The 19,487-nt window shown below is 29.3% G+C and overlaps 2 protein-coding genes and 1 long non-coding RNA gene across 3 annotated transcripts; 1 reads left to right on the forward strand and 2 right to left on the reverse strand.

The window, feature by feature from the left end:
• Nucleotides 1–1,141: 1,141 nt before the first annotated feature.
• Nucleotides 1,142–2,914, forward strand: LOC124929436. Its single transcript, XR_007098656.1, has 2 exons — nucleotides 1,142–1,235; nucleotides 1,421–2,914. It is a non-coding gene; the product is annotated as an uncharacterized LOC124929436 (long non-coding RNA).
• LOC124929435 (glutamate receptor 2.2-like) lies at nucleotides 1,690–7,297 on the reverse strand. The gene is made up of 5 exons (XM_047469796.1): nucleotides 6,987–7,297; nucleotides 3,647–4,947; nucleotides 3,244–3,556; nucleotides 2,511–2,917; nucleotides 1,690–2,433 (listed from the first exon to the last, which is right to left on the reverse strand). The coding sequence occupies exons 1-5, from the start codon at nucleotides 7,264–7,266 to the stop codon at nucleotides 1,777–1,779; spliced, it is 2,958 nt and encodes a 985-aa protein (XP_047325752.1). The 5' UTR covers nucleotides 7,267–7,297; the 3' UTR covers nucleotides 1,690–1,776.
• A 4,277-nt stretch (nucleotides 7,298–11,574) lies between these two features.
• On the reverse strand, nucleotides 11,575–15,482 carry LOC124928869 (glutamate receptor 2.7-like). Its single transcript, XM_047469118.1, has 4 exons — nucleotides 15,222–15,482; nucleotides 13,192–14,531; nucleotides 12,305–13,093; nucleotides 11,575–12,229 (listed from the first exon to the last, which is right to left on the reverse strand). The coding sequence occupies exons 1-4, from the start codon at nucleotides 15,424–15,426 to the stop codon at nucleotides 11,585–11,587; spliced, it is 2,979 nt and encodes a 992-aa protein (XP_047325074.1). The 5' UTR covers nucleotides 15,427–15,482; the 3' UTR covers nucleotides 11,575–11,584.
• Nucleotides 15,483–19,487: the final 4,005 nt, after the last annotated feature.

A 19,487-nucleotide genomic window follows, 5' to 3' on the forward strand; every position in this document is an offset into this window, starting at 1 on the left:
TAAATAAATTTGATATTTTTGTGAAATCAATGAATAAATTTGATATTTAACTCTAAAGGCATGGGTAATGAGGAATGGAAAAGAGAAATGAGATGTTTGGTTGGTGGTTTTGATTCAGGAAATTGATTGAAATTGATTTGATTTCAGGATACTCATGAATCATCCAATCCTCTCTAAATTGAAAGCAATGAGCGATACATTTTCTCTCCCATTATCACCACTCTCCTATTTTCTCTCTTATAATTATAATTATAATTATAATTATATTATACGTTATTTTATAATTAACATAATAATAAATTTTATTTATTTATAAATAAATAATTTCAATTATTTAAATAATATTAAGGAATTATTTAAAATAAAATTTTAGTAATAATTACAATAACTAATAATAATATAATTAATTTTAAATATTATATATTAATAATAAAATTAAAATAAATTAATTAAAATATAAAATATAAAACTAAAAATAAAATAACAATTTTATATAAAAAATATTAAAAAATTAAATATGAAATATTTTAATAAAAATTATTATTAAAAAAATTATGCCATGTTATAATACATTATTAAATAAAATATTATATTTAATTTAATGTATATAATAATTGAAAACTTTATCTTATATTATTTATATTTATTTAATAATTATTTATTTATAATTAATAAAAAATTAAAACATTCAACATTTTTTTTTGTTATAATTATTTTTATTTTGAAAAAATATAATTAATATGAAAAAGTATTATATGTTTATATTTTTATTAAATTATGTCACTTAAATATTTTATATATTTTAAATAATTATGTTATAAAAATAAAAATATTTTATATTTTTAATTTAATAAAATAAAATTAAAATTAATCATAATTTTAATAACAAAATTATATTTATAACTTTTCTCTTATAAATCCAAACATTATAAATGGGAATGTGAATGATTAAAACTCTTAACCAAACACTACACTTCTATCAATCATACCTATTTCTATTCCTTTCTTTAAGCAAGCACCCCTAAGTATTATAATAAAAATAATTTAATAATTTAAATATTTAATAATTAGTAGATGACTAATTATTTGAAAATAATTATACTAATAATATCAAATAAGGCAAAACATTTATTAGGTAACATCTTCTTCATCTTGAAGGAAATTGAAGAGACGAGCCTTCATTTTCGGTGGAACAGAATCAACTTCGATTGCTTTTGCATTTCCAGAATTCACAGGTTCATCCTGCTCCATCTCTCTAATCATCTTCTTTCTTTGAAATTCATCAAATACATGTTACATTTTCCTATATTGTTTGTTGAAATATGCATAGAAGAAACGATCGATCATCGATCAAGGAAATTAGATCTAATACCAGAGATCTTTTCTAATATATTTTTGCTTCAATTCTTAAAATCTCCAGCCGTGAAGAAAATTGAAGATACGAGCCTCCATTTTCGTTAGAACAGAATCAACAGATTGCTTCGCATCTCCAGAAATCACAGGTTCATCCTGCTCCCATCTTTCTAAAGCTCTTCTTTCTCTGAGCTTCATCAAATGCATTCATGTTTTCCGTGAGCTCTAGACATTCGCTCTGTTATTGTTACTTGAACTATGCATTGAGAAATGATCAATCAAGGAAAATAGATCTAATAGAACTACCAGTTTTTCCTATAGTAGAATTCCATCTATGACCTAGTTCTGTACAAATTATTTTGATTATTCGCTACTTAGAGCCACAGTATGGATAACAATGCTATAGCTACATTAGAATTTGGATTAAGAAACCGAATGTCCATTTTGCGTCCCTCGAATCATCTGCAAATCAGCTAACTGAACTACAGAATCATCAACCTTTTCTGCTTCTTGTCGATTTGGATTTCCATACTCTTGATCAGAAGACGCTCCCTCAAATGAAAAGATTTCTCTATCTGTCTGGTTTGAGGAGCAGATCGTTGGACTAGGGGTGGGAGGACAAGTAGAATTTGGGACAGTGTATGATGTCTCTGTTGCGTAATTTCCCTCTAGAGGGATCTGTGGTCCTCTGATGTTATCTATGCTGTGGATTGAATCCCTACCTCTGAATTCACTCTTTCTAAACGTGTGAGAAGAAAAGTCTTTCTTGTCAAACTGTCTTCCAAGCAGCATAATCTTGGACCAAAGAGAGCCTTCAACAGAGAGATGCTGCCTTCGCTCATATATGAAGAAAGCAGCATATACTACTAGAGCTAAAACTGAGGCAACTATCTCTATCAGAAACAGTCCCCAGAAACTATTAAGTCCTAAACTAGTTGAAGACATGTAAGTGCTCGAATCTGGACAACGAGTATCTGCCCCAAACCATTTCTTCTCCATCTCCACCATTTTATCTCCCTCGTTCACATTTAGAACCACTCTCGAAACATCTGGTACCATCGGTGAATCAATTGGGAATACCTGCAATTTTTAACATAACATTATACATCATTCCACAAAATTTTCTGAATCGTATAATCTTTTAGAGTTTTACGCACAAAGCCAAATCCATCAGACTTGTATACGGGTCCAACACTGGTATATTTGGAGCAATGTTTACGGAGGAAAAGCGTGCTGTAAGGGATTTCGTCAAAAGCAGCTGCGATGCCACCGTTTTTGCTTCCCTTTTTAAAAAGGTCATCAAGTTCTTCGGGTGATTCATAAGACCTAATCCTGGATTCATCAATATTCATTTTCTTTAAGAGTCCAATTACAAAAGAACGATTCTGATACCCAACATATTCCCCATTCTTTATAAGTTCATTGACTTCGTTAATTGTAGGTTGGAGTTGTTGCACAGTTAACATTGTAGTTAAGCTTGCTGTATAACTCTGCGTCAGGATAAGGACGACGAAGAACCATATGATCACTACTAACCTGGCCAAGTTGCTTACAACCTTCTCCTCTGCAGAAAATAAATTGGTTCAAATATGATTTCTAGATCATTTAGGATATGTTATGGTGGAATTGGATTTGAATTGAAACTGGGGTTAATTCCAAATTCATTGTTAGTTTCTTGAGTTAATTTAAGAATTTGGAGTTATAATTCTAAGTGGATTGAAAACCACTAGGGTAGCTCAACTGCAAGTGGCAAGCTCAAGTGACGAGTGTCTTTCCTAAAAGACCAAAGGTCAAGGGTTATATTCCCACTAAGTTGAAGCCTTTTTTTGGGAAAAAAGTTGAAGTCTTAAATTGAAGATGGTAGAGATAATAAAGAGGAATAGAAATTACTTTGTGCGAAAACCATGGTTGAGAAGGAAAACCAAAGTATTGTCCCAGCTTGATAAGAAGGAGGTCCCCTGAAATCTTCGTTTATCCGATGTTCAAGTACCCAAACCACAAAGCCGGAAAAGACAAATGAGCAGAAGCTTGTTAACCAAAGATCCCATGTAAGTGGCTTCAAGAACACCCATGCATTTTTTCCTTTATTATCCTTGATAGGTACAATCATGGAGACTCCACTTTCAGTGTAGGGAAGAGTAAAATCAACATATTTTGATCTGTTTGCTCTGATGGTTGTATCTCCCACAACAGCATCAAATTTCTGTTCATCAATCAATGGTAAAAAAAATCTTTTAGATTGGATCAATATTGGTTTGGTAATGGAATGAAATAAAGAGCATTTTAACCGTACCCCAATATATACTTGATACACAAGTTCGTCATAAGAGCCTGCCATCTCACCATCTGGAGTTTCAAAAGGAATATACTCGTAAGGAACAGCATAAGGTAGTTCTGCCACAACTGCATCAAAGACATCTATGCAGTATCCTTTGGTAGTCGTCACGTTAGATTCAGGATCTCTTACCACCTGTACAAATTCGCTAAAACCGTCCTTCACTGGAACTCCTATCCTCAACTTCCTCCCATTTGTAGGGATCACCCACCCCTTAGGAGCCACAACTCTATCCCCGGGCCATATTATTGAACCAAGATTATCCCTAGGGACCGTTTCTTTCTTCTCCGCATTCAATTCCCTTACAATCCCATCTCTCAAAGTCCAGAATCCTATTCTTTTTTCCCCATTCCCAATCACATTAACAATCTCGATTGCAGACGGATCCAACTGACCATTAGTGATGCTAAAGTTTCCGGCAAGTCCTATAAATTCAGTATGCAGAAGTGCTTGAAGTAACCACGGGCCTACTTGAGAAACTCCAAAAGCTTCTAGATCAGTTGAATTAACTGAAATGTTCGCCTTCACGAAATCATAGTTGACAACTCCGACTCTCTCTACAGCCATGGCTAGTGCAGTGACAGCATCGTATGCCCAAAGTCCAAAGATATCCAATTTGAACTTGCTCCTCCAATGATCCGTAAAATTTCGGAGCTGGTTTGTCATCGGAAAATAAGGCCTTACCCCTAGAACTCCCTCCATCGAATTAATAACCAAAGGATCAAGGGAATTAAGTTTGGCTGCGACGGAATTTGTCATTATCCAAACATACCCTTCACTCATCATACCAAGCTCTTTCACTTTGATGAATAGCCTGGAAGCTAAAGTCGGGTCCATGTGCAAGACGAAAACCCTAGTTTGCATGGTCTTCAACTTGTAAAGCTCGACGACGATCTGATCATCTGTAGCCAACGGGGGAATGACACTCCTGTAAGGAACACGAGCATCAATTTTTTCTAAGGCATCGACTAAATGCGGTATAATTCCTTCACCAAAGTTATTATCGATGTAGATGGGGACAACTTGTCTCCACCCAAAAGCCTTTATGATGGCAGTTATAGCCTGAACTTGAGACAAGTCATTCATTGCTGCACGAATGAAGTATTGGCTCCTGAGTGATGTTAAGGTTGGGCTTGTCGCAGTAAACGTGATCACGGGTACTTTAGCTTTGTCTCCAAGGTTAATTAAGAACTCGGCTTGCATGGATGTAATTGGCCCTATTATAGCTGCTACTTCATCGTTCTTCAATAGGTCTAGAGCTGCATTTTGTTTGTTGAGGGTGAAAAAATAGTTAGTAGGCAATCTGGTATGACCGTTGAGTTTAAGAGCAAACGGTCATGATTCGATTTCCACGTCTTAAGTTTTAAGTTAGATTGAGTGTGCTAATAATAAACTCCTACTTTTTAATAAATAAAAATGGACAGATGTATTTTAACTGTAATTTGTCCATAGATGGTTATCATATGGACTAAAGTCAGAATAAGTGGCTGATGGGTTTCATTTTGACGCGTATAATAAAACTTGTATAATAAAACTTGAATGACGTTCGCCACTATAACAGACACTATAACAGACAGTTGAATTTCTCCTTTGAGATTATTTATTAATAAAATATTATTATAATTAGGGGTGGGTAAAGGGATAAATCCAACCCATATTCAACCAAAATTAAATTTATGAAACTTATAATCCAAAATAATATGGGTTGGGTTAGATATGGTTAGTTAACCTAAATTTTTTTATTTTATTTTTTCATTTAATATGTATTTAAATCATTTAACACTTTTTTAACATGTTTTCAATATTTAACACATTTTTGACACGTTTAACACGTTTCTCATATTTTTAGCATGTTTAATCCGTTGTCACATTTTATCCCCTCTTCTAGCCTAGCGACAAAAAAAGGTGAATACTATCTATAAGTTCCTAGGCTCGAGCCCGCCAGACGGCAAGTTCTGTGCTTGGTTAAATGGTTAATGTGTTTGCGGGTTACATATTTAATCCGTTGTCCCATTTTTATTTTCCCCCCAAATTTTTTTTTCTCATGTTTTGACACGTTTAATACATTTTTTACACGTTTTTGACACATTTAACACGTTTTTGAAACGTTAAACATATTTTTCATGTTTTTAGCATTTTAACACGTTTAACACGTTTTTCATGATTTTGACACATTTAACACATTTGACACGTTTTGGCACGTTTAATACGTTTTGACACGTTTAACACATTTTTAACATGTTTAACACATTTTTCACGTTTTTAGTACGTTTTGACACGTTTAACACATTTTGACATGTTTTCCACATTTTTTACGTTTTTGGCACGTTTAACATGTTTTTGACACGTTTAACACGTTTTTCACATTATTGACACGTTTAATACGTTTTTCACATGTTTAACATGCCAAAACATGAAAAATGTGAAAAACGTGTCAAAAACTTGAAAAATGTGTTAAACGTGTCAAAAATGTGTTAAACGTGCCAAAAACGTGTTAAAACTTATCAAAACGTGTTAACATGCAAAAACATGTTAAACATGTCAAAAATATGTTAAACATGCAAAAACGTGTTAAAATGTTAAAAACATGTTAAAAGTGCCAAAAATGTGAAAAACATGTTAAACATACAAAAAATTGTTAAATGTGCTAAAAATGTGTTAAATGAATCAAAAAAGTGTTAAACGTGTCAAAAATGTAAAAAACGTGTTAAATGTGTAAACGCGTAAAAAATGTGTAAACGTGTCGAAAAAATGTTAAACATATTAAAAACGTGTTAGATGTGTGTTAAACGTGTTATACCTATAAAAAACGTGTTAAACGTATTATACCTATCAAAAACGTGAAAAACGTATTATTAGTGTGAAAACGTGTTAAACATGTCAAAAACATAAAAACGTGTTAAACATGTGAAAAACATGTTATGAGTGTGAAAACATGTTAAACATGTCAAATATATGTTAAACGTGCTAAAAATGTGTGAAAAATGTGTTAAACATGTCAAAATCGTATTCGACTTGAAATTACAAAATGATTAGTTTATATTGGATTAATCAGATAATTAAATTAAATTTATATAATTTTTATATAATTTAGGTAACCCTAGTCCAACCCAAATTAAACTAATAATAATCCACTCTATTATAAGATTTGATTTGAAATAGTGAATTTAATCCAAATATCTTAGGTTAACAAACAATTAAAATGATCATTGTTGAGAAAAGCAAGTATTTGAGAAATGATGAATTAATTAGGATATTGTATGTTTTTGTAAGAGGGAGGGAGAGAAAGAAAGAGAACCTGCGGCAGCAGCTGCAACGGTATCATTCTTGGAATCTCTGGTGTGAAGAGTTAGTCTAGTTATGTAGTTAGGATGAGAAGCGTAGAAATCAGAGATAGCCATGGAAATACATGTAAACCCCATCTGGGCAATCCCAGAATCCATGTCAAGAACCACGCCTATGCTAACATTTTGCTGCGCCATTATCATTGTGAATGTTGTTGAGATCAAAATTATTAGGGTTACTATATCATTGCATATTGATGATGATGACTTCTCAACCCCACTCCCAATCATCATCACCTACCTTACCTGCTTCAATGTTCAACGAACCTCTCTCTCTTCACTTGCTTGTTTAATTCTGAAATCTAACGCCCACTTCTTTATTTATAGAACGGACTGTAGTTTTTTTGTTTTATATATATAAACTCCGATTGTATCATATTATTGATGATCAATTTGATATTTTTTTTCTCATATAATAAATACTTATTCTTATTATATATATAGTCTGTAGAGTATGGATAGGATAAGTTCAATTATTTGGATAAAATCTTCGTTATATCAAAATTCTGACTATACATTCGGAGAATCAAATATTTTTAGATTCGGAAATAGTCAGTATATATGACATTATTTTTTCTACAATTTTATGCTTGAAGCTTGTTATGACTTTTAATAAAGACATAAATTTGATCATGTCATACATGAGATCATGTGTACAAATTAACAAGGAGAAGAATGAGATGAGTTGATTGATGGAGATATTGAGTATCATGAAATGGTCTTACATGATATGATAGAAGTAAGCTTGGAATAATATTGCGTGTTACAAAATTAAAATAAGTTAGCCATGTGGAAAGGGTAGATTTCTTGAGTAAAACTTTTATTTATTAAGAATTCTTGTTAGTTAGCCTGTTTATGTTCCAAAATCAATTGTAAAGTTAGCACTACTAATACAATGGCCTCCCCCCTTGTGAATTGGAAGAAACAAGAAAAGTATTCAGAAAGATGACCTTAACATTTGTGACATATTAACTTAATTGTTGATATATAGGTCATGTGGTTTGAAAAAAATGAACTATAATTTGGTACCTACAAAGGAACATCAAGATTCTTAATCTGTTTTAATTAAAATTTCTATAGTTTCTAGAAGTATTATTTTATGAGGATAAATGTCAAATTTAGTATCTTCAAGTTTTGTCAAATTTATCTTTATTTATTTATATTTAGAATCTCTAAACTAAGTTACTTATTTAACATATTTTTTTTATTATATTTTTAATTTAATTACCTTTCTTTCATCTTTCAATTGATATTCCATTCAGCGTCGGCTCAATCTCAAACCAATTAAGCGAAAGCGACCGATTGTTCTTCTTCGTCGACTTTTTTTTGTCGACGGTTCTTCTTCATCGTTTGCGATCTTCCGCGACCAATCAGATATGTTTATATATTTCTTAAAGGTATGTGTCATCTTTAAGCATCTATTTCCTTGTTCTACAAAATGAAGTTCTTTCATTGACTTTTACAAGTCGTTCTAATACATTATTCCCCTTTAAGGTGTAGACGATTTGATCACAACTATATATCATGACCATGTGTAAAAGTCAACAAAATAGAACTTCACTTTGTAGAACAACAAAATAGATGCTTAAAGATGACACATACCTGTAAGAAATATATAGGCAGATCTGATTGGTCGCCAAAAAAAAATAGTCGACGAAGAAGAACAATCAGTATCGATGAAAAAAAGAAAGAAATGAATGTTTGAGATAGTGCGCTGAATGAAATATCAATGAATAAGGTAAAGAATAATTTTTAAGTAACAAAATATTATGACTTAAAAGAGTCTTAAATTTGATAAAGTTCTCTAACAATTATTAAATTTGTCATTTATCCTATTTTGATGTGAATATGAATGCATAAATTTAAGGATACAATTTTTTAATCTGGATGGTATCATTTCACTATATAAAAATGTTTTTATTTGTTAAAACGATTTTGATAAATATTATATTTTATTTTTATATTTTATATTTTAGTTTTTATATATATATATATAATATTTGCATGTGTGCCAAATATTAAAGTCTTACAAGGCCCACCAATCCCATGTGGCCCATTCTTAGACTCTAATTCTACTAGTTATTTACCTTGATCTCATTGGCCTGTCCTTTGGATGTTCTCTCTATGTTGATTAGCATTTATTTTCTATAATAATAGTTTACTTTAACTTATGTATATTTAAAAATAAAATTAATTTAATTAATAATAATAAATAAATGCTATTAGAAGAAACTTTATAATTACAAAATCAAATTTTATTTGATTAAGTAATATATTTATTTAATATATAAATATAAATTCATTTTATTTATTTAAAATCGTAATAATTTATAAATTATAAATTTAAAATAGTTTTACCTAAAACCCGGTGGTAAAAATAAGTGCTGACTAGTTCAATTTTCACTAAATACAACTTAAGTTTAGTGGGGTCATGATAAAGTATCGTACTAACCTCCTAAATAAATATATATTTATTAATTTTTTTATAATTGTAAAATCGTAAGTTTTAAGAGTTAAATCGAAATTTTAACCTTTTAAATCTAATTTAGAAAAAATAATTTTACAAATAATTCAACTATCTTCTCGGATCTTCTCATGAATTAGATAACTTAATTTAATAATAAATTATTAAAATATTTTATCATTATATATTGTTATTTATTGAGTTTATATATATATATATATATATATATATATATATATATATATATAATCACTTTTTTATAAACTTATAACAAATATATTATTTAAATAATCCCATCAATTATTTAAATAACATTATATATAAAGAACAAGTTCAAGTTGATTACCTCGAACAAGTCAAAAGTTGACCATTTTTTTGTAAACCAATTTTTAATACAAACATATAAAGAAATTGTTTTTATCCTTAGAAAAATGAAATATAGAAAAAAAAAAAAAGTTAACTTAGGAAAGTAAACACTTGTCATTCACACATTTTTTTTTTTTTTGAATAATTAGCTAACCAAATTTATCTTATAATTGCATAGAGAAAAAACTGTTAGGATTTGTATCTTTCAAATTCAATGATAAAAAACTCAAGTAAGAAAAATACAAGAAAACACAGATTTATAGTGGTTCACTCAAATTGAGCTACGTCCACTTCAGCCGTCACTAAATTTTACTATGAAAAAGAAGAATGAATACAGAGTTTTTGCTTCTCTAAAATTACGTCTTATTTTTGTAAACCTTTAATAATCACGTATTTTAGAGTAAATATTCAGGTAATAAACCTAAATAACTCTGAATCAAACCCAAATACAAACCTAATAAACTCTAATTAACAATCTAGAGTTTATTATAAGTGTATGTTACATAACAAAAATTTTGCAGAAAGATGATAAATTATTTCTTTGGGTCAAAAAATAAAGAGACAATTTAATTTCATATGCACAAAAATAAAATACAACAAAAAACACAACTAATAAAATAATGAACACACAGAATGTCTGCATGCAAATTCAAAAAAATACAAACGAATCAAAGTTAAAGAGCATCAACATAAGTACATAACCAAACATAGTATATTTAAATGTATAAATTTGTGAGGGATAAATACCACCACATCTTAGTTCATACTTAAATATTTGAACTTAACATTCATCTAACAAAAGAAAGGACAAAAGATTTGAACAAAAAAAAATTAGATTGAAGTTTATTTTTAAAAATCACATAATAATAATAAAAAAAAAAGTAATCCCATATTCCTCATAGACTTGAAACTCAAACATATATAATTAAATAACCAAAATTCAACCTATGTATTAATTGCATTGTATTGACCAAATCTTCTGTAACACAGCTTCCTAGAAATTCATCATAGAGATTCTATTGATATTATTATGTTGGTATATAGACAGATACACAACTGTCTGGAAAGAGAATAATGAAATATGTTTGAAAGTTGACTTATAATCTGTTAAAGATTATTTAAATATATTTAGAGTATTTAAAATTATAAATTTACATTGATTTTGAGAAAGTAATTTTCTTTTAGTAATTTTTTTAAAAATATGTTAATATACAATGATAAATACTTTTTTTATAAATATAAAATATTTTAATATTTTATTAGGGTGATTGACTAAAGAATAAATATATTGACATTTAATTCTATATAATAATGTTATAAGAAAAACACAAAAGATGACCTTATAGTTTAACTTTTCTTCATTGTTTATTCTTTTGTGAAAGCTCCACATATTAAATATATAATGAAACTTGTGGGTTACTGTGTTATTAATATAAGGGTTGAAAATTTAAATTTATATATATATATATATATATATATATATATATATATATATATATATATATATATATATATATATATATATATATATATATATATCGTGCTATGGTTGCAGGTCCACCCCAAGTATTATGTTGTAGTGTCTTATCATTAAAATAAATAAATAATTAGTGATCAAAGTTTAGTTATCAAAGTTCTAATATTGGGATACATATTTTGATTTCTCAAGAAAATAATAAATCAAAATAATTTGAATATCTAGTATATATATATATAATGTAATCAATATTGTTGCCTTTGATCATATATCCTTAGGGTAAGTTCTTGAATATCATGCATGCCTTGTCTATCAAAAGCTTCCATTATCTCTTGTAATTGGATTTCATGACCAAACGAGTTTGGCCCGGGCTCGAAGGTTGAATAAGCTTCGCGTTCTCTTCCACTCGCAATGACAAAGTCCATATCTTCGGAAATACTAGACCGGCTAGGAATGAAGGGAGCACCCGGGGATGGTGTGAATGTTACATTACCAACAGGTTCTTGTACATCTCCAATATCATCATGACGATCGCCTTCAATTTGGTGAAGATCCATATTGTCTTTGTGATTTTTCTTTTCCTTGTTTTTCATTCTCTTGAGCCAAGACTTGAGATCGTATCGCATCAAGAAATGTCTGTGCTCGAAGATTAACATGGCGAGGAATATAATTATAGCGAAGGAAGAAGCAACGCCAACAATGAGAAACAATGCCCAAAAACTCCCGAGACTAAGTCTATTTGAATCTACCTTCGGATCTTGATCATGTGGACAGTTTTTTCCACCCATAAACATTGCCTTTTCCAGCTTCTCAATCTTTTGATCTCCTTCAATTACATTTAAAATCTCCATTGAAACATCGGCTACCAATGGTGATCCTTTCGGGAAAGCCTGGTTACACATGATTGTTACATAGGTTTAAGAGAGTATTTCAAAATAGGTTAGTAAAGGAGATGGAGAACATACAAATCCAAAGCCTCCTGTCCTAGAAATAGACTCCATGGTATACTTTGAGCAGTACTTCCCAATAAATTGCTTCAAATAAGGGCTTTCGTCAAAAGCAGCCACAATTCTTTTGTTCGAGAACTCGACATCCAATTCTTCCATCGAGTTGTATGTCTTAAGTTGAGAATCCTTAAAACCCATATGTTTAAGGAACCTCAAAAGAAATGTTCCTTCAGGATATCCAACACTATATCCTTTAAGGATAAGATCATTTACGTTTGTAACCGATGGCACGAGTTGTTGAACCGTCAATAACGACGTCAAGCTAGCCGTGTAACTTTGTGTCAAAATTAGAACCACAAAGCACCATATGATCACCACTAGTCTAGCCAAATTGCTAACCACCTGTTCCCCTACACATGCCATGCATGTCATTGAGAATAAGTTAAACTGAAAATGAATATATAAATAAGTTAGGAGAGGAATTAATCTATTACTATGTGCAAGGAACATTATAGAGAAGGAGAACCAAAAGCTAGTGCTGACTTGATGAAGTCGAGAGCCCCCAAAATCGTCATTAGATCTATGCTCAAGAATCCAAATCACGAATCCAACGAATATGAAGAAACATCCACTAGTGACCCATAGATCCCATGTTAATGGCTTCAAGAAAGCCAAAGGGTTTTTAGTTTTCTTGTCCTTGTAGGGCATGATCATCGAAACCCCTGACTCCATGTATGGTAATGTGAAATCCACGTACAAAGATCTATTTGCTACTATCGTCACATCTCCAACCACAACGTCAAAATTCTTGCGAAACGAAAGACAAAAATAAATAAATAATTTGACAAATTAAAAAAAATGTATATGCATGTTATAAATTAGTTAAAAGAGAAATTGTAACTCACCCCAAGAAAAACTTGATATACCAAGTCATCGTAGTCACCTATGGCCATCCCATTGCTACCCATAAAAGGGTGGTACTCGTAAGAAACATAATATGGCATTCTAGCCATCACAGCATCAAATACATCAATACAATAGCCAGTAACCTTGGTCACATTTGTATCATTTTCTATTGTAACTTTCACAAAGTCTCCAGATCCTTCATTCACGGGCACTCCAACCTTCAATGGTTTTCCTCCCGACGGAATACCCCAGCCCTTCGGAGTCGATCGACCTTCGCCGGGCCAAATGACAGATTTTAGTTTGGTATTGGAATTCACTTGGTGGTTATCTTTCAAATCTTTCGATATCCCATTTGTTGGTGTCCAAAATCCGATACCTCTTTCACCAAGATCATCAATAAAGTTTACAATTTGGAAGGAGGATGATTGTAGCTCCCCATTCATGATATGAAAATCTCCACTAATGCCTTTAAACTTAGTTCTCGATAATTCTTGATTAATGAATTTTCCCATTTGAGAAATTTCAATAGTCTCGAGATCATTCGTACCACTTGAGTTTAATCCCCTAATCTCCTTAAAGGTTGAGTTATCTTTATAAGATTTTTCTACTGCAATAGCAAGTGCAGTTGCAGCATCATACGCCCATAACCCAATAGTATTTAGATTTCTATCATCTAAGTTATTTTTTCGGGCTTCACTCTTCCATCGAGATATAAAATCTTCTAGCCGTCTTGTTCTTGGAATGTGAGGTTTTATTCCAAGAACACCGTGCATTGAGTCTATCTCGACTAAGTTAGAAGGGTTGATTATACTTAATGTATTTGTTATTCCATTGGTTGTGATCCAAACATATCCTTCATTCATCATCCCAATCTCTTTGGCCTTGTTAAATAATCTAAAGCCTAGCATGTGGTCCATATGTACAATAAAGACCCTAGTTTGCATCATCATAAGCTTATAAAGCTCAACTAATATCTCGTCATCGCTAGCTAAAGGATGAATGAAACTTCTATGAGAAATACGAGCATCAACCTTTTGCAAGGCATTGGCAAGAAATGGCAAGATACCTGCTCCAAATGCATTGTCCACGTAAATGGGAACGACTTCTCGCCACCCGAATGAATGAATAAGAGATGCAATAGCATCAACTTGACTCGAGTCATTCAATGTGGCACGAACAAAGTATTCGCTACGAAGGGAAGAGAGAAACGTACTTGTAGCCGAAAAAGAAACAATCGGAACGTGAGCATCTTCCCCCATGTTAATGACAAAGTCAGCTTGCATTGAGGTTGGAGGCCCTATGATGGCTTCTACTTCCACATTTTTTAAAAGGTCCAAAGCTGCAATAAAATATATATCTTTTAAAATGTAGGACCTTTTTAGTAAATAAAATCTAGAAAATTTTAGAATATTGCTACAAAAAAATAATTCATATGACCAAACTATTTACAGAAAATTCAACACTATAATTAATGCAATTAGAGAGACAACTCATTTGAAAATTGAAATATCTATACTAGTCAAACATTTCATTGTATGAATAGTTTTTCAAAGGAAAATGAATAACATTTTCACTAGTCCTAAGAAAAGAATATCAAAGAGAAACAAGATGATGCATGGAAAGAGCTAAAACCAATATTTATATTTAGCTAATTGTACCTTAACAATACTTAACATAACCTTAATTAATTCCTAATTAATAATATATAATTTATATGAGATTTGATTTATTTTTTTTAAATTGAGATTATTTTTATTAAGCCATGGTCTCTTAAAGATTGCAAATAATGATATTAACAACAAATTCTCAATAAACACATAAAAAACAGATTGATGACATGTAAGGTGCATGCTGACTTATATTTAAACAGGTAGGTACTTTGTTCTTGGAATTAATATTGGTTTACATTTAATAATAAAAAAGTCAATGACTTTAAGAGGGATAGAAAGAAAGTTCAATTTAATTTGAATTTAATTTACAAATAAGTTGTAAACAAATTAAGAGAAAGAAAGAATTATAAGTAATTAACCTGCAGCAGAAGCAGCAAGAACGGTTCCTTTGGAGTCTCTAACATGGAGGGAAATTCTGGTTTTGTGATATTTTGAATGAGAATTATTATTAATATTAGCGTAGAAATCGGACATGGCCATGGAAATGCAGGTAAGACCCATCTTTCCTTGGTCGGTTTCCATGTCCAAAATCACTCCCACGTCTACGTTAATTACTGCACCCATGGAACAAGAACAGCATCCAAAGAAGATGAAGATGATGATCAGTACTGGTGAGAGGAGAAATCGGCCGATAGATGGCTCTTTCATATTTACTAATTAGTTCATTCAGTTATAATTGCTTCATCATTCATCTAAATATAGTTGATCATATATATATTTATATAGTTGATCAGATGTTGACGTTTTTATTATTATTATTTTATTAACTAACCAAGAAACTTATCTATATTTTCCACGAACTTTCTAATTTTCTTTTCATTCAAGTTAACAAAGTCATATATAATTATATTTGTGATTGCATTGCTTTGCATGGAGAAATCAAATCACAATGATCAACAAGAATGTATACAAAATCAACATATTTGACTAAATATTGAAGAAGCTAATTCAACTACAATAAAGAGCTAAGATAATGAAACTAGACTCGCAATTCAGGTCGGGTTTGTTAACAAGTTGAGTGTCTAAATCGGATCTATTAGTAATTTGAGTTAAAATATCTAATATGAATAGTTTATTTGTTATTGACATGAACTCCACCCGATTGACCCGACTCAACTTGAACCAAACTCGATGTAATTAATATATCATCTCTCTATTTTAGATTAAAAGAGTGAGTGAAAAGGGTAAACACAACTCTACAAAAAGGAATTGTAAACGAGTTGACGGGTCTATTTTGAATCATTTTAGGTCGATCCAATTTTGACAAATTTATTAATCAAGTTAAACGTAATGACTTATTTCGATCCGAACCCAAAAATATATGACCCTAATGATTTTTCGTGTTCGGTTCGGATCGTATTTTTGTGTCGAGTTAGAAGCTAAATTGACAGGACTAGTATTTATATTGATAAAAAAAACTTAAAAAATATTAATGCATTTTTTTTTGAAAGAAATAGAAAATATTTAGTATTTTAGTTTATGAATTGAACGATGAAATTGAAACGAGAAAAGATACGAAATTATGTTTAATTATAGTTGATTTTTTTTAAAAAAAAAAAAAACTAATTGAGCACGGTATAATTAAGTACACGCGACATGTCCTCATTGAGTTGAGGTATAAGAAACAAGAATTTATCAACAAAACTATAATCTTACAAAACAACAAGAACGTGTAGAATTAACCCTAAAAATATGAAAGTCTATTGAAAATCAGGAGGTTAATCATTCAGAGAGAATTTCAACTTACAAAATTTGTTAAAATATGGATTCATCAAGAAGTGGTATTAGTTGGAATGTTGAATTGAAATATAACTTGAGTGAACACTAAAAGAGAACAATTGAAAAAAAAAAGTCATTGGAAGGATCATAGTAATTAATTAGAAATTGTTTGTCAAGAGACTTACATACCTTGATATTAGCTAGATTTTATATGCATTTTTATTCCCTCTTTGATTAGAAAAATTATTATTTCACTTGGAGCTTAACAAGAATCTCTCATTCTTTAAATTAAAAAAACAATATACTCATTTTTCAAAACAATTAAAACTCAATACTTTTCAACATACCACTAGTATCATTCAGGACTTGGTCTTTAATTAGATTAATAAATATACACTTCTTAAATTACGCATTAACCAATACACATCAAATGATTATAAGATGTTAAATATTATAATAAACTAGCTAAATTTTTTATTTAAATTTTTTTTATATACTATAATAGATGAAAACATGACATCTTTTAAACAGACCAATAAAATCATAAATAAATAAATAAAAATACTCAAAAGAAACAAAGTAATAACAAAATAAAACACACATATATATATATATATATATATATATATATATATATATATATATATATATATATATATATATATATATATTTTGTTTATTTAATCATATGTAGCTTGGATGTCTAGACCAAGTTAAGGGAGTCTAACTAATTAATTATTAAGGGAGGCTGACTCATTCATGCAATTAATTATAAGGAATTGTAATTAATTAATTAATTAATTAATTAATAGATTAAAAGTAGGAATTTTAAGTCAAAACTAGCAAGTCTATAAAATATTGGTGTGACCAAGAACCCAAACCTTTGAAATTACTGAAAAATTGAATCTTTGACAAATTCTATATATAGCAATTTTGTCCATTTCATTTTAGTTATATACCAATTAATTAACATTTTTAAAACTTTGGAGCTTGTTTGATGTCGAGTTAGTTTGAATAAATTCATATTATAATTAAACTTAAATTTTTTGTTAGATTGATGAAAATTTATTTATTTGGATTAAATTATTGAAATATTTTATAAACTTAAAATATAAATAATTTGATAATTTTAATGAGAATTAATCATACATCATTATGATGATGGGAGGGAGTGGGAGATTGCCGTCCCTTCATCATCTTTACATTTGAGTACTTATTTTCGTTTTTTATTTCAATTTTTAAACACTTTTTATTTTAAATAAAATTATATTTGTAATAATGAGATAAAGAATTATTTGAAAAAACAAATAACCTCATGTCAGACAAGCTCCAAAGGTACAATCTTGTTATATGAATTTAAGTTTGACAAATAATTTTAAATTTGACTAAATTGTGTTTAAATTATTTATAAAACCAAACAAGTCCTTGTCTCATTTTTAAATTATGGAAATTATTAATTATTGAAATTGTTGACTGAAGCGTTGGACCAGTCCCAGTCGTAATCACTTGGACCCGACTGCACCTCTAATTAATTGTCTTCATCTAATTATATTTATTTATTTCCCTTTAAGGAAATTATATTTATATTTATTTTTGTTAGGAATGATTAAATAAAAATAAACTTTTTTATATTTCGGTTAATTTAGAAATTTATTTTGGCTTAATACATTCTTAATTAAAATTTAAAATGTGTCAATAGAGAACATTTAATAAAAAAATAATGCTCTAGATTGAAGGAGTTCAAATGTACTTACTCAGATACCATTTAAAAGATTAGTAATATATATTTATTTGATTATATTTATATTAATAATTATCTACACATATAAATGCTAAAATAATACAATAATATTAAAACTGAGATCTAATTATATTAAATCTTGTTATAAGTATATGTAATAAGAAAGTTAGTAACAGTGGTAAGAATTGTCTTAGAAAATTGAAATGTCACGATTCAATTCAAATTATAAGATTTGAATGGAGTGTGAGGTCAATACTAATTTTCTTAATTAAAAAATAAATAAATTTAAAATGAGTTACATATTAAAAATTAACTAATAAATAATACAAGATAATACTACAAAATAATGAAGTAGTGCAAGTCGAACGAATTAATGAAAGAGTGTCGAAAAAATCTCTACCAAATATTTTGTGTGATAGTTAAAATTACCCTTAGCTAAGAGTTGGTAAACAACGTTGAAAAATGTCAATGTCAAGTAAAAATGAATCATCAACATATATAGCCGAAATAGTGAGAAATTCATATAAATAATAAAATATTTAGAAACTTTTATTGAAAATATGAAAAATAACTCTAAATTCGATTATTTCGTCTCCTTTACTGTTAAGAATGAGACGGATATGGATTAGAGAAATTATCACCAACACAATCGAATGATACGAGCAATAAACGACCCACCAATAATTATTATTATTATTCCAATAATTATTATTATTATTCGAATTATAAAAATTCAAGACGAAAGAACCGATTAGGTTAAAACTGTTATCATACATATATATATTAATAGTTTGAACTCTAAAAAGTCTAATATTTAAAAATAATTATTAGTTGATTATTGTAAAAGTTTGTCGATTATTGTAAAACTTTGTCGTTATTGGAGGTAAATAACAAATTATCAAATATTTTTGTAAGTTAATATATAAATAATTATGTGAAAAATCTTGAAAACTTTTTCCTAGTATTTTTGTGAGCTTATGAGAATGAGAAAAATGCAATATTAATTTAGTATTCCAAGAGGGTTTTGTATTAATATTTCAAAATAAAAATGCATTTAAAGAGATTTTAGTCCAAACAAAATATATATTATTTATCTTTAAATCACTAAACTACTAGTATATTATATATTTTAAAAGATTTGCATATATATATAAAAGTTTAATTA

Source organism: Impatiens glandulifera, chromosome 3, assembly GCF_907164915.1.
Source record: "Impatiens glandulifera chromosome 3, dImpGla2.1, whole genome shotgun sequence".
Taxonomy (NCBI): Eukaryota; Viridiplantae; Streptophyta; class Magnoliopsida; order Ericales; family Balsaminaceae; genus Impatiens; species Impatiens glandulifera.

Coding starts and splice junctions, on each gene's coding strand:
- LOC124929435 (XM_047469796.1), bottom strand. CDS start 7,266: ATGATGATTGGGAGTGGGGTTGAGAAGTCATCATCATCAATATGCAAT. Junction 4,948..6,986: donor CGTTGCAGCTGCTGCCGCAG/GTTCTCTTTCTT, acceptor AACAAAATGCAG/CTCTAGACCTATTGAAGAAC. Junction 2,434..2,510: donor AGTCTGATGGATTTGGCTTT/GTGCGTAAAACT, acceptor TAAAAATTGCAG/GTATTCCCAATTGATTCACC.
- LOC124928869 (XM_047469118.1), bottom strand. CDS start 15,426: ATGGGTGCAGTAATTAACGTAGACGTGGGAGTGATTTTGGACATGGAA. Junction 14,532..15,221: donor TCTTGCTGCTTCTGCTGCAG/GTTAATTACTTA, acceptor ATTTTATTGCAG/CTTTGGACCTTTTAAAAAAT. Junction 13,094..13,191: donor TATATCAAGTTTTTCTTGGG/GTGAGTTACAAT, acceptor TCGTTTCGCAAG/AATTTTGACGTTGTGGTTGG.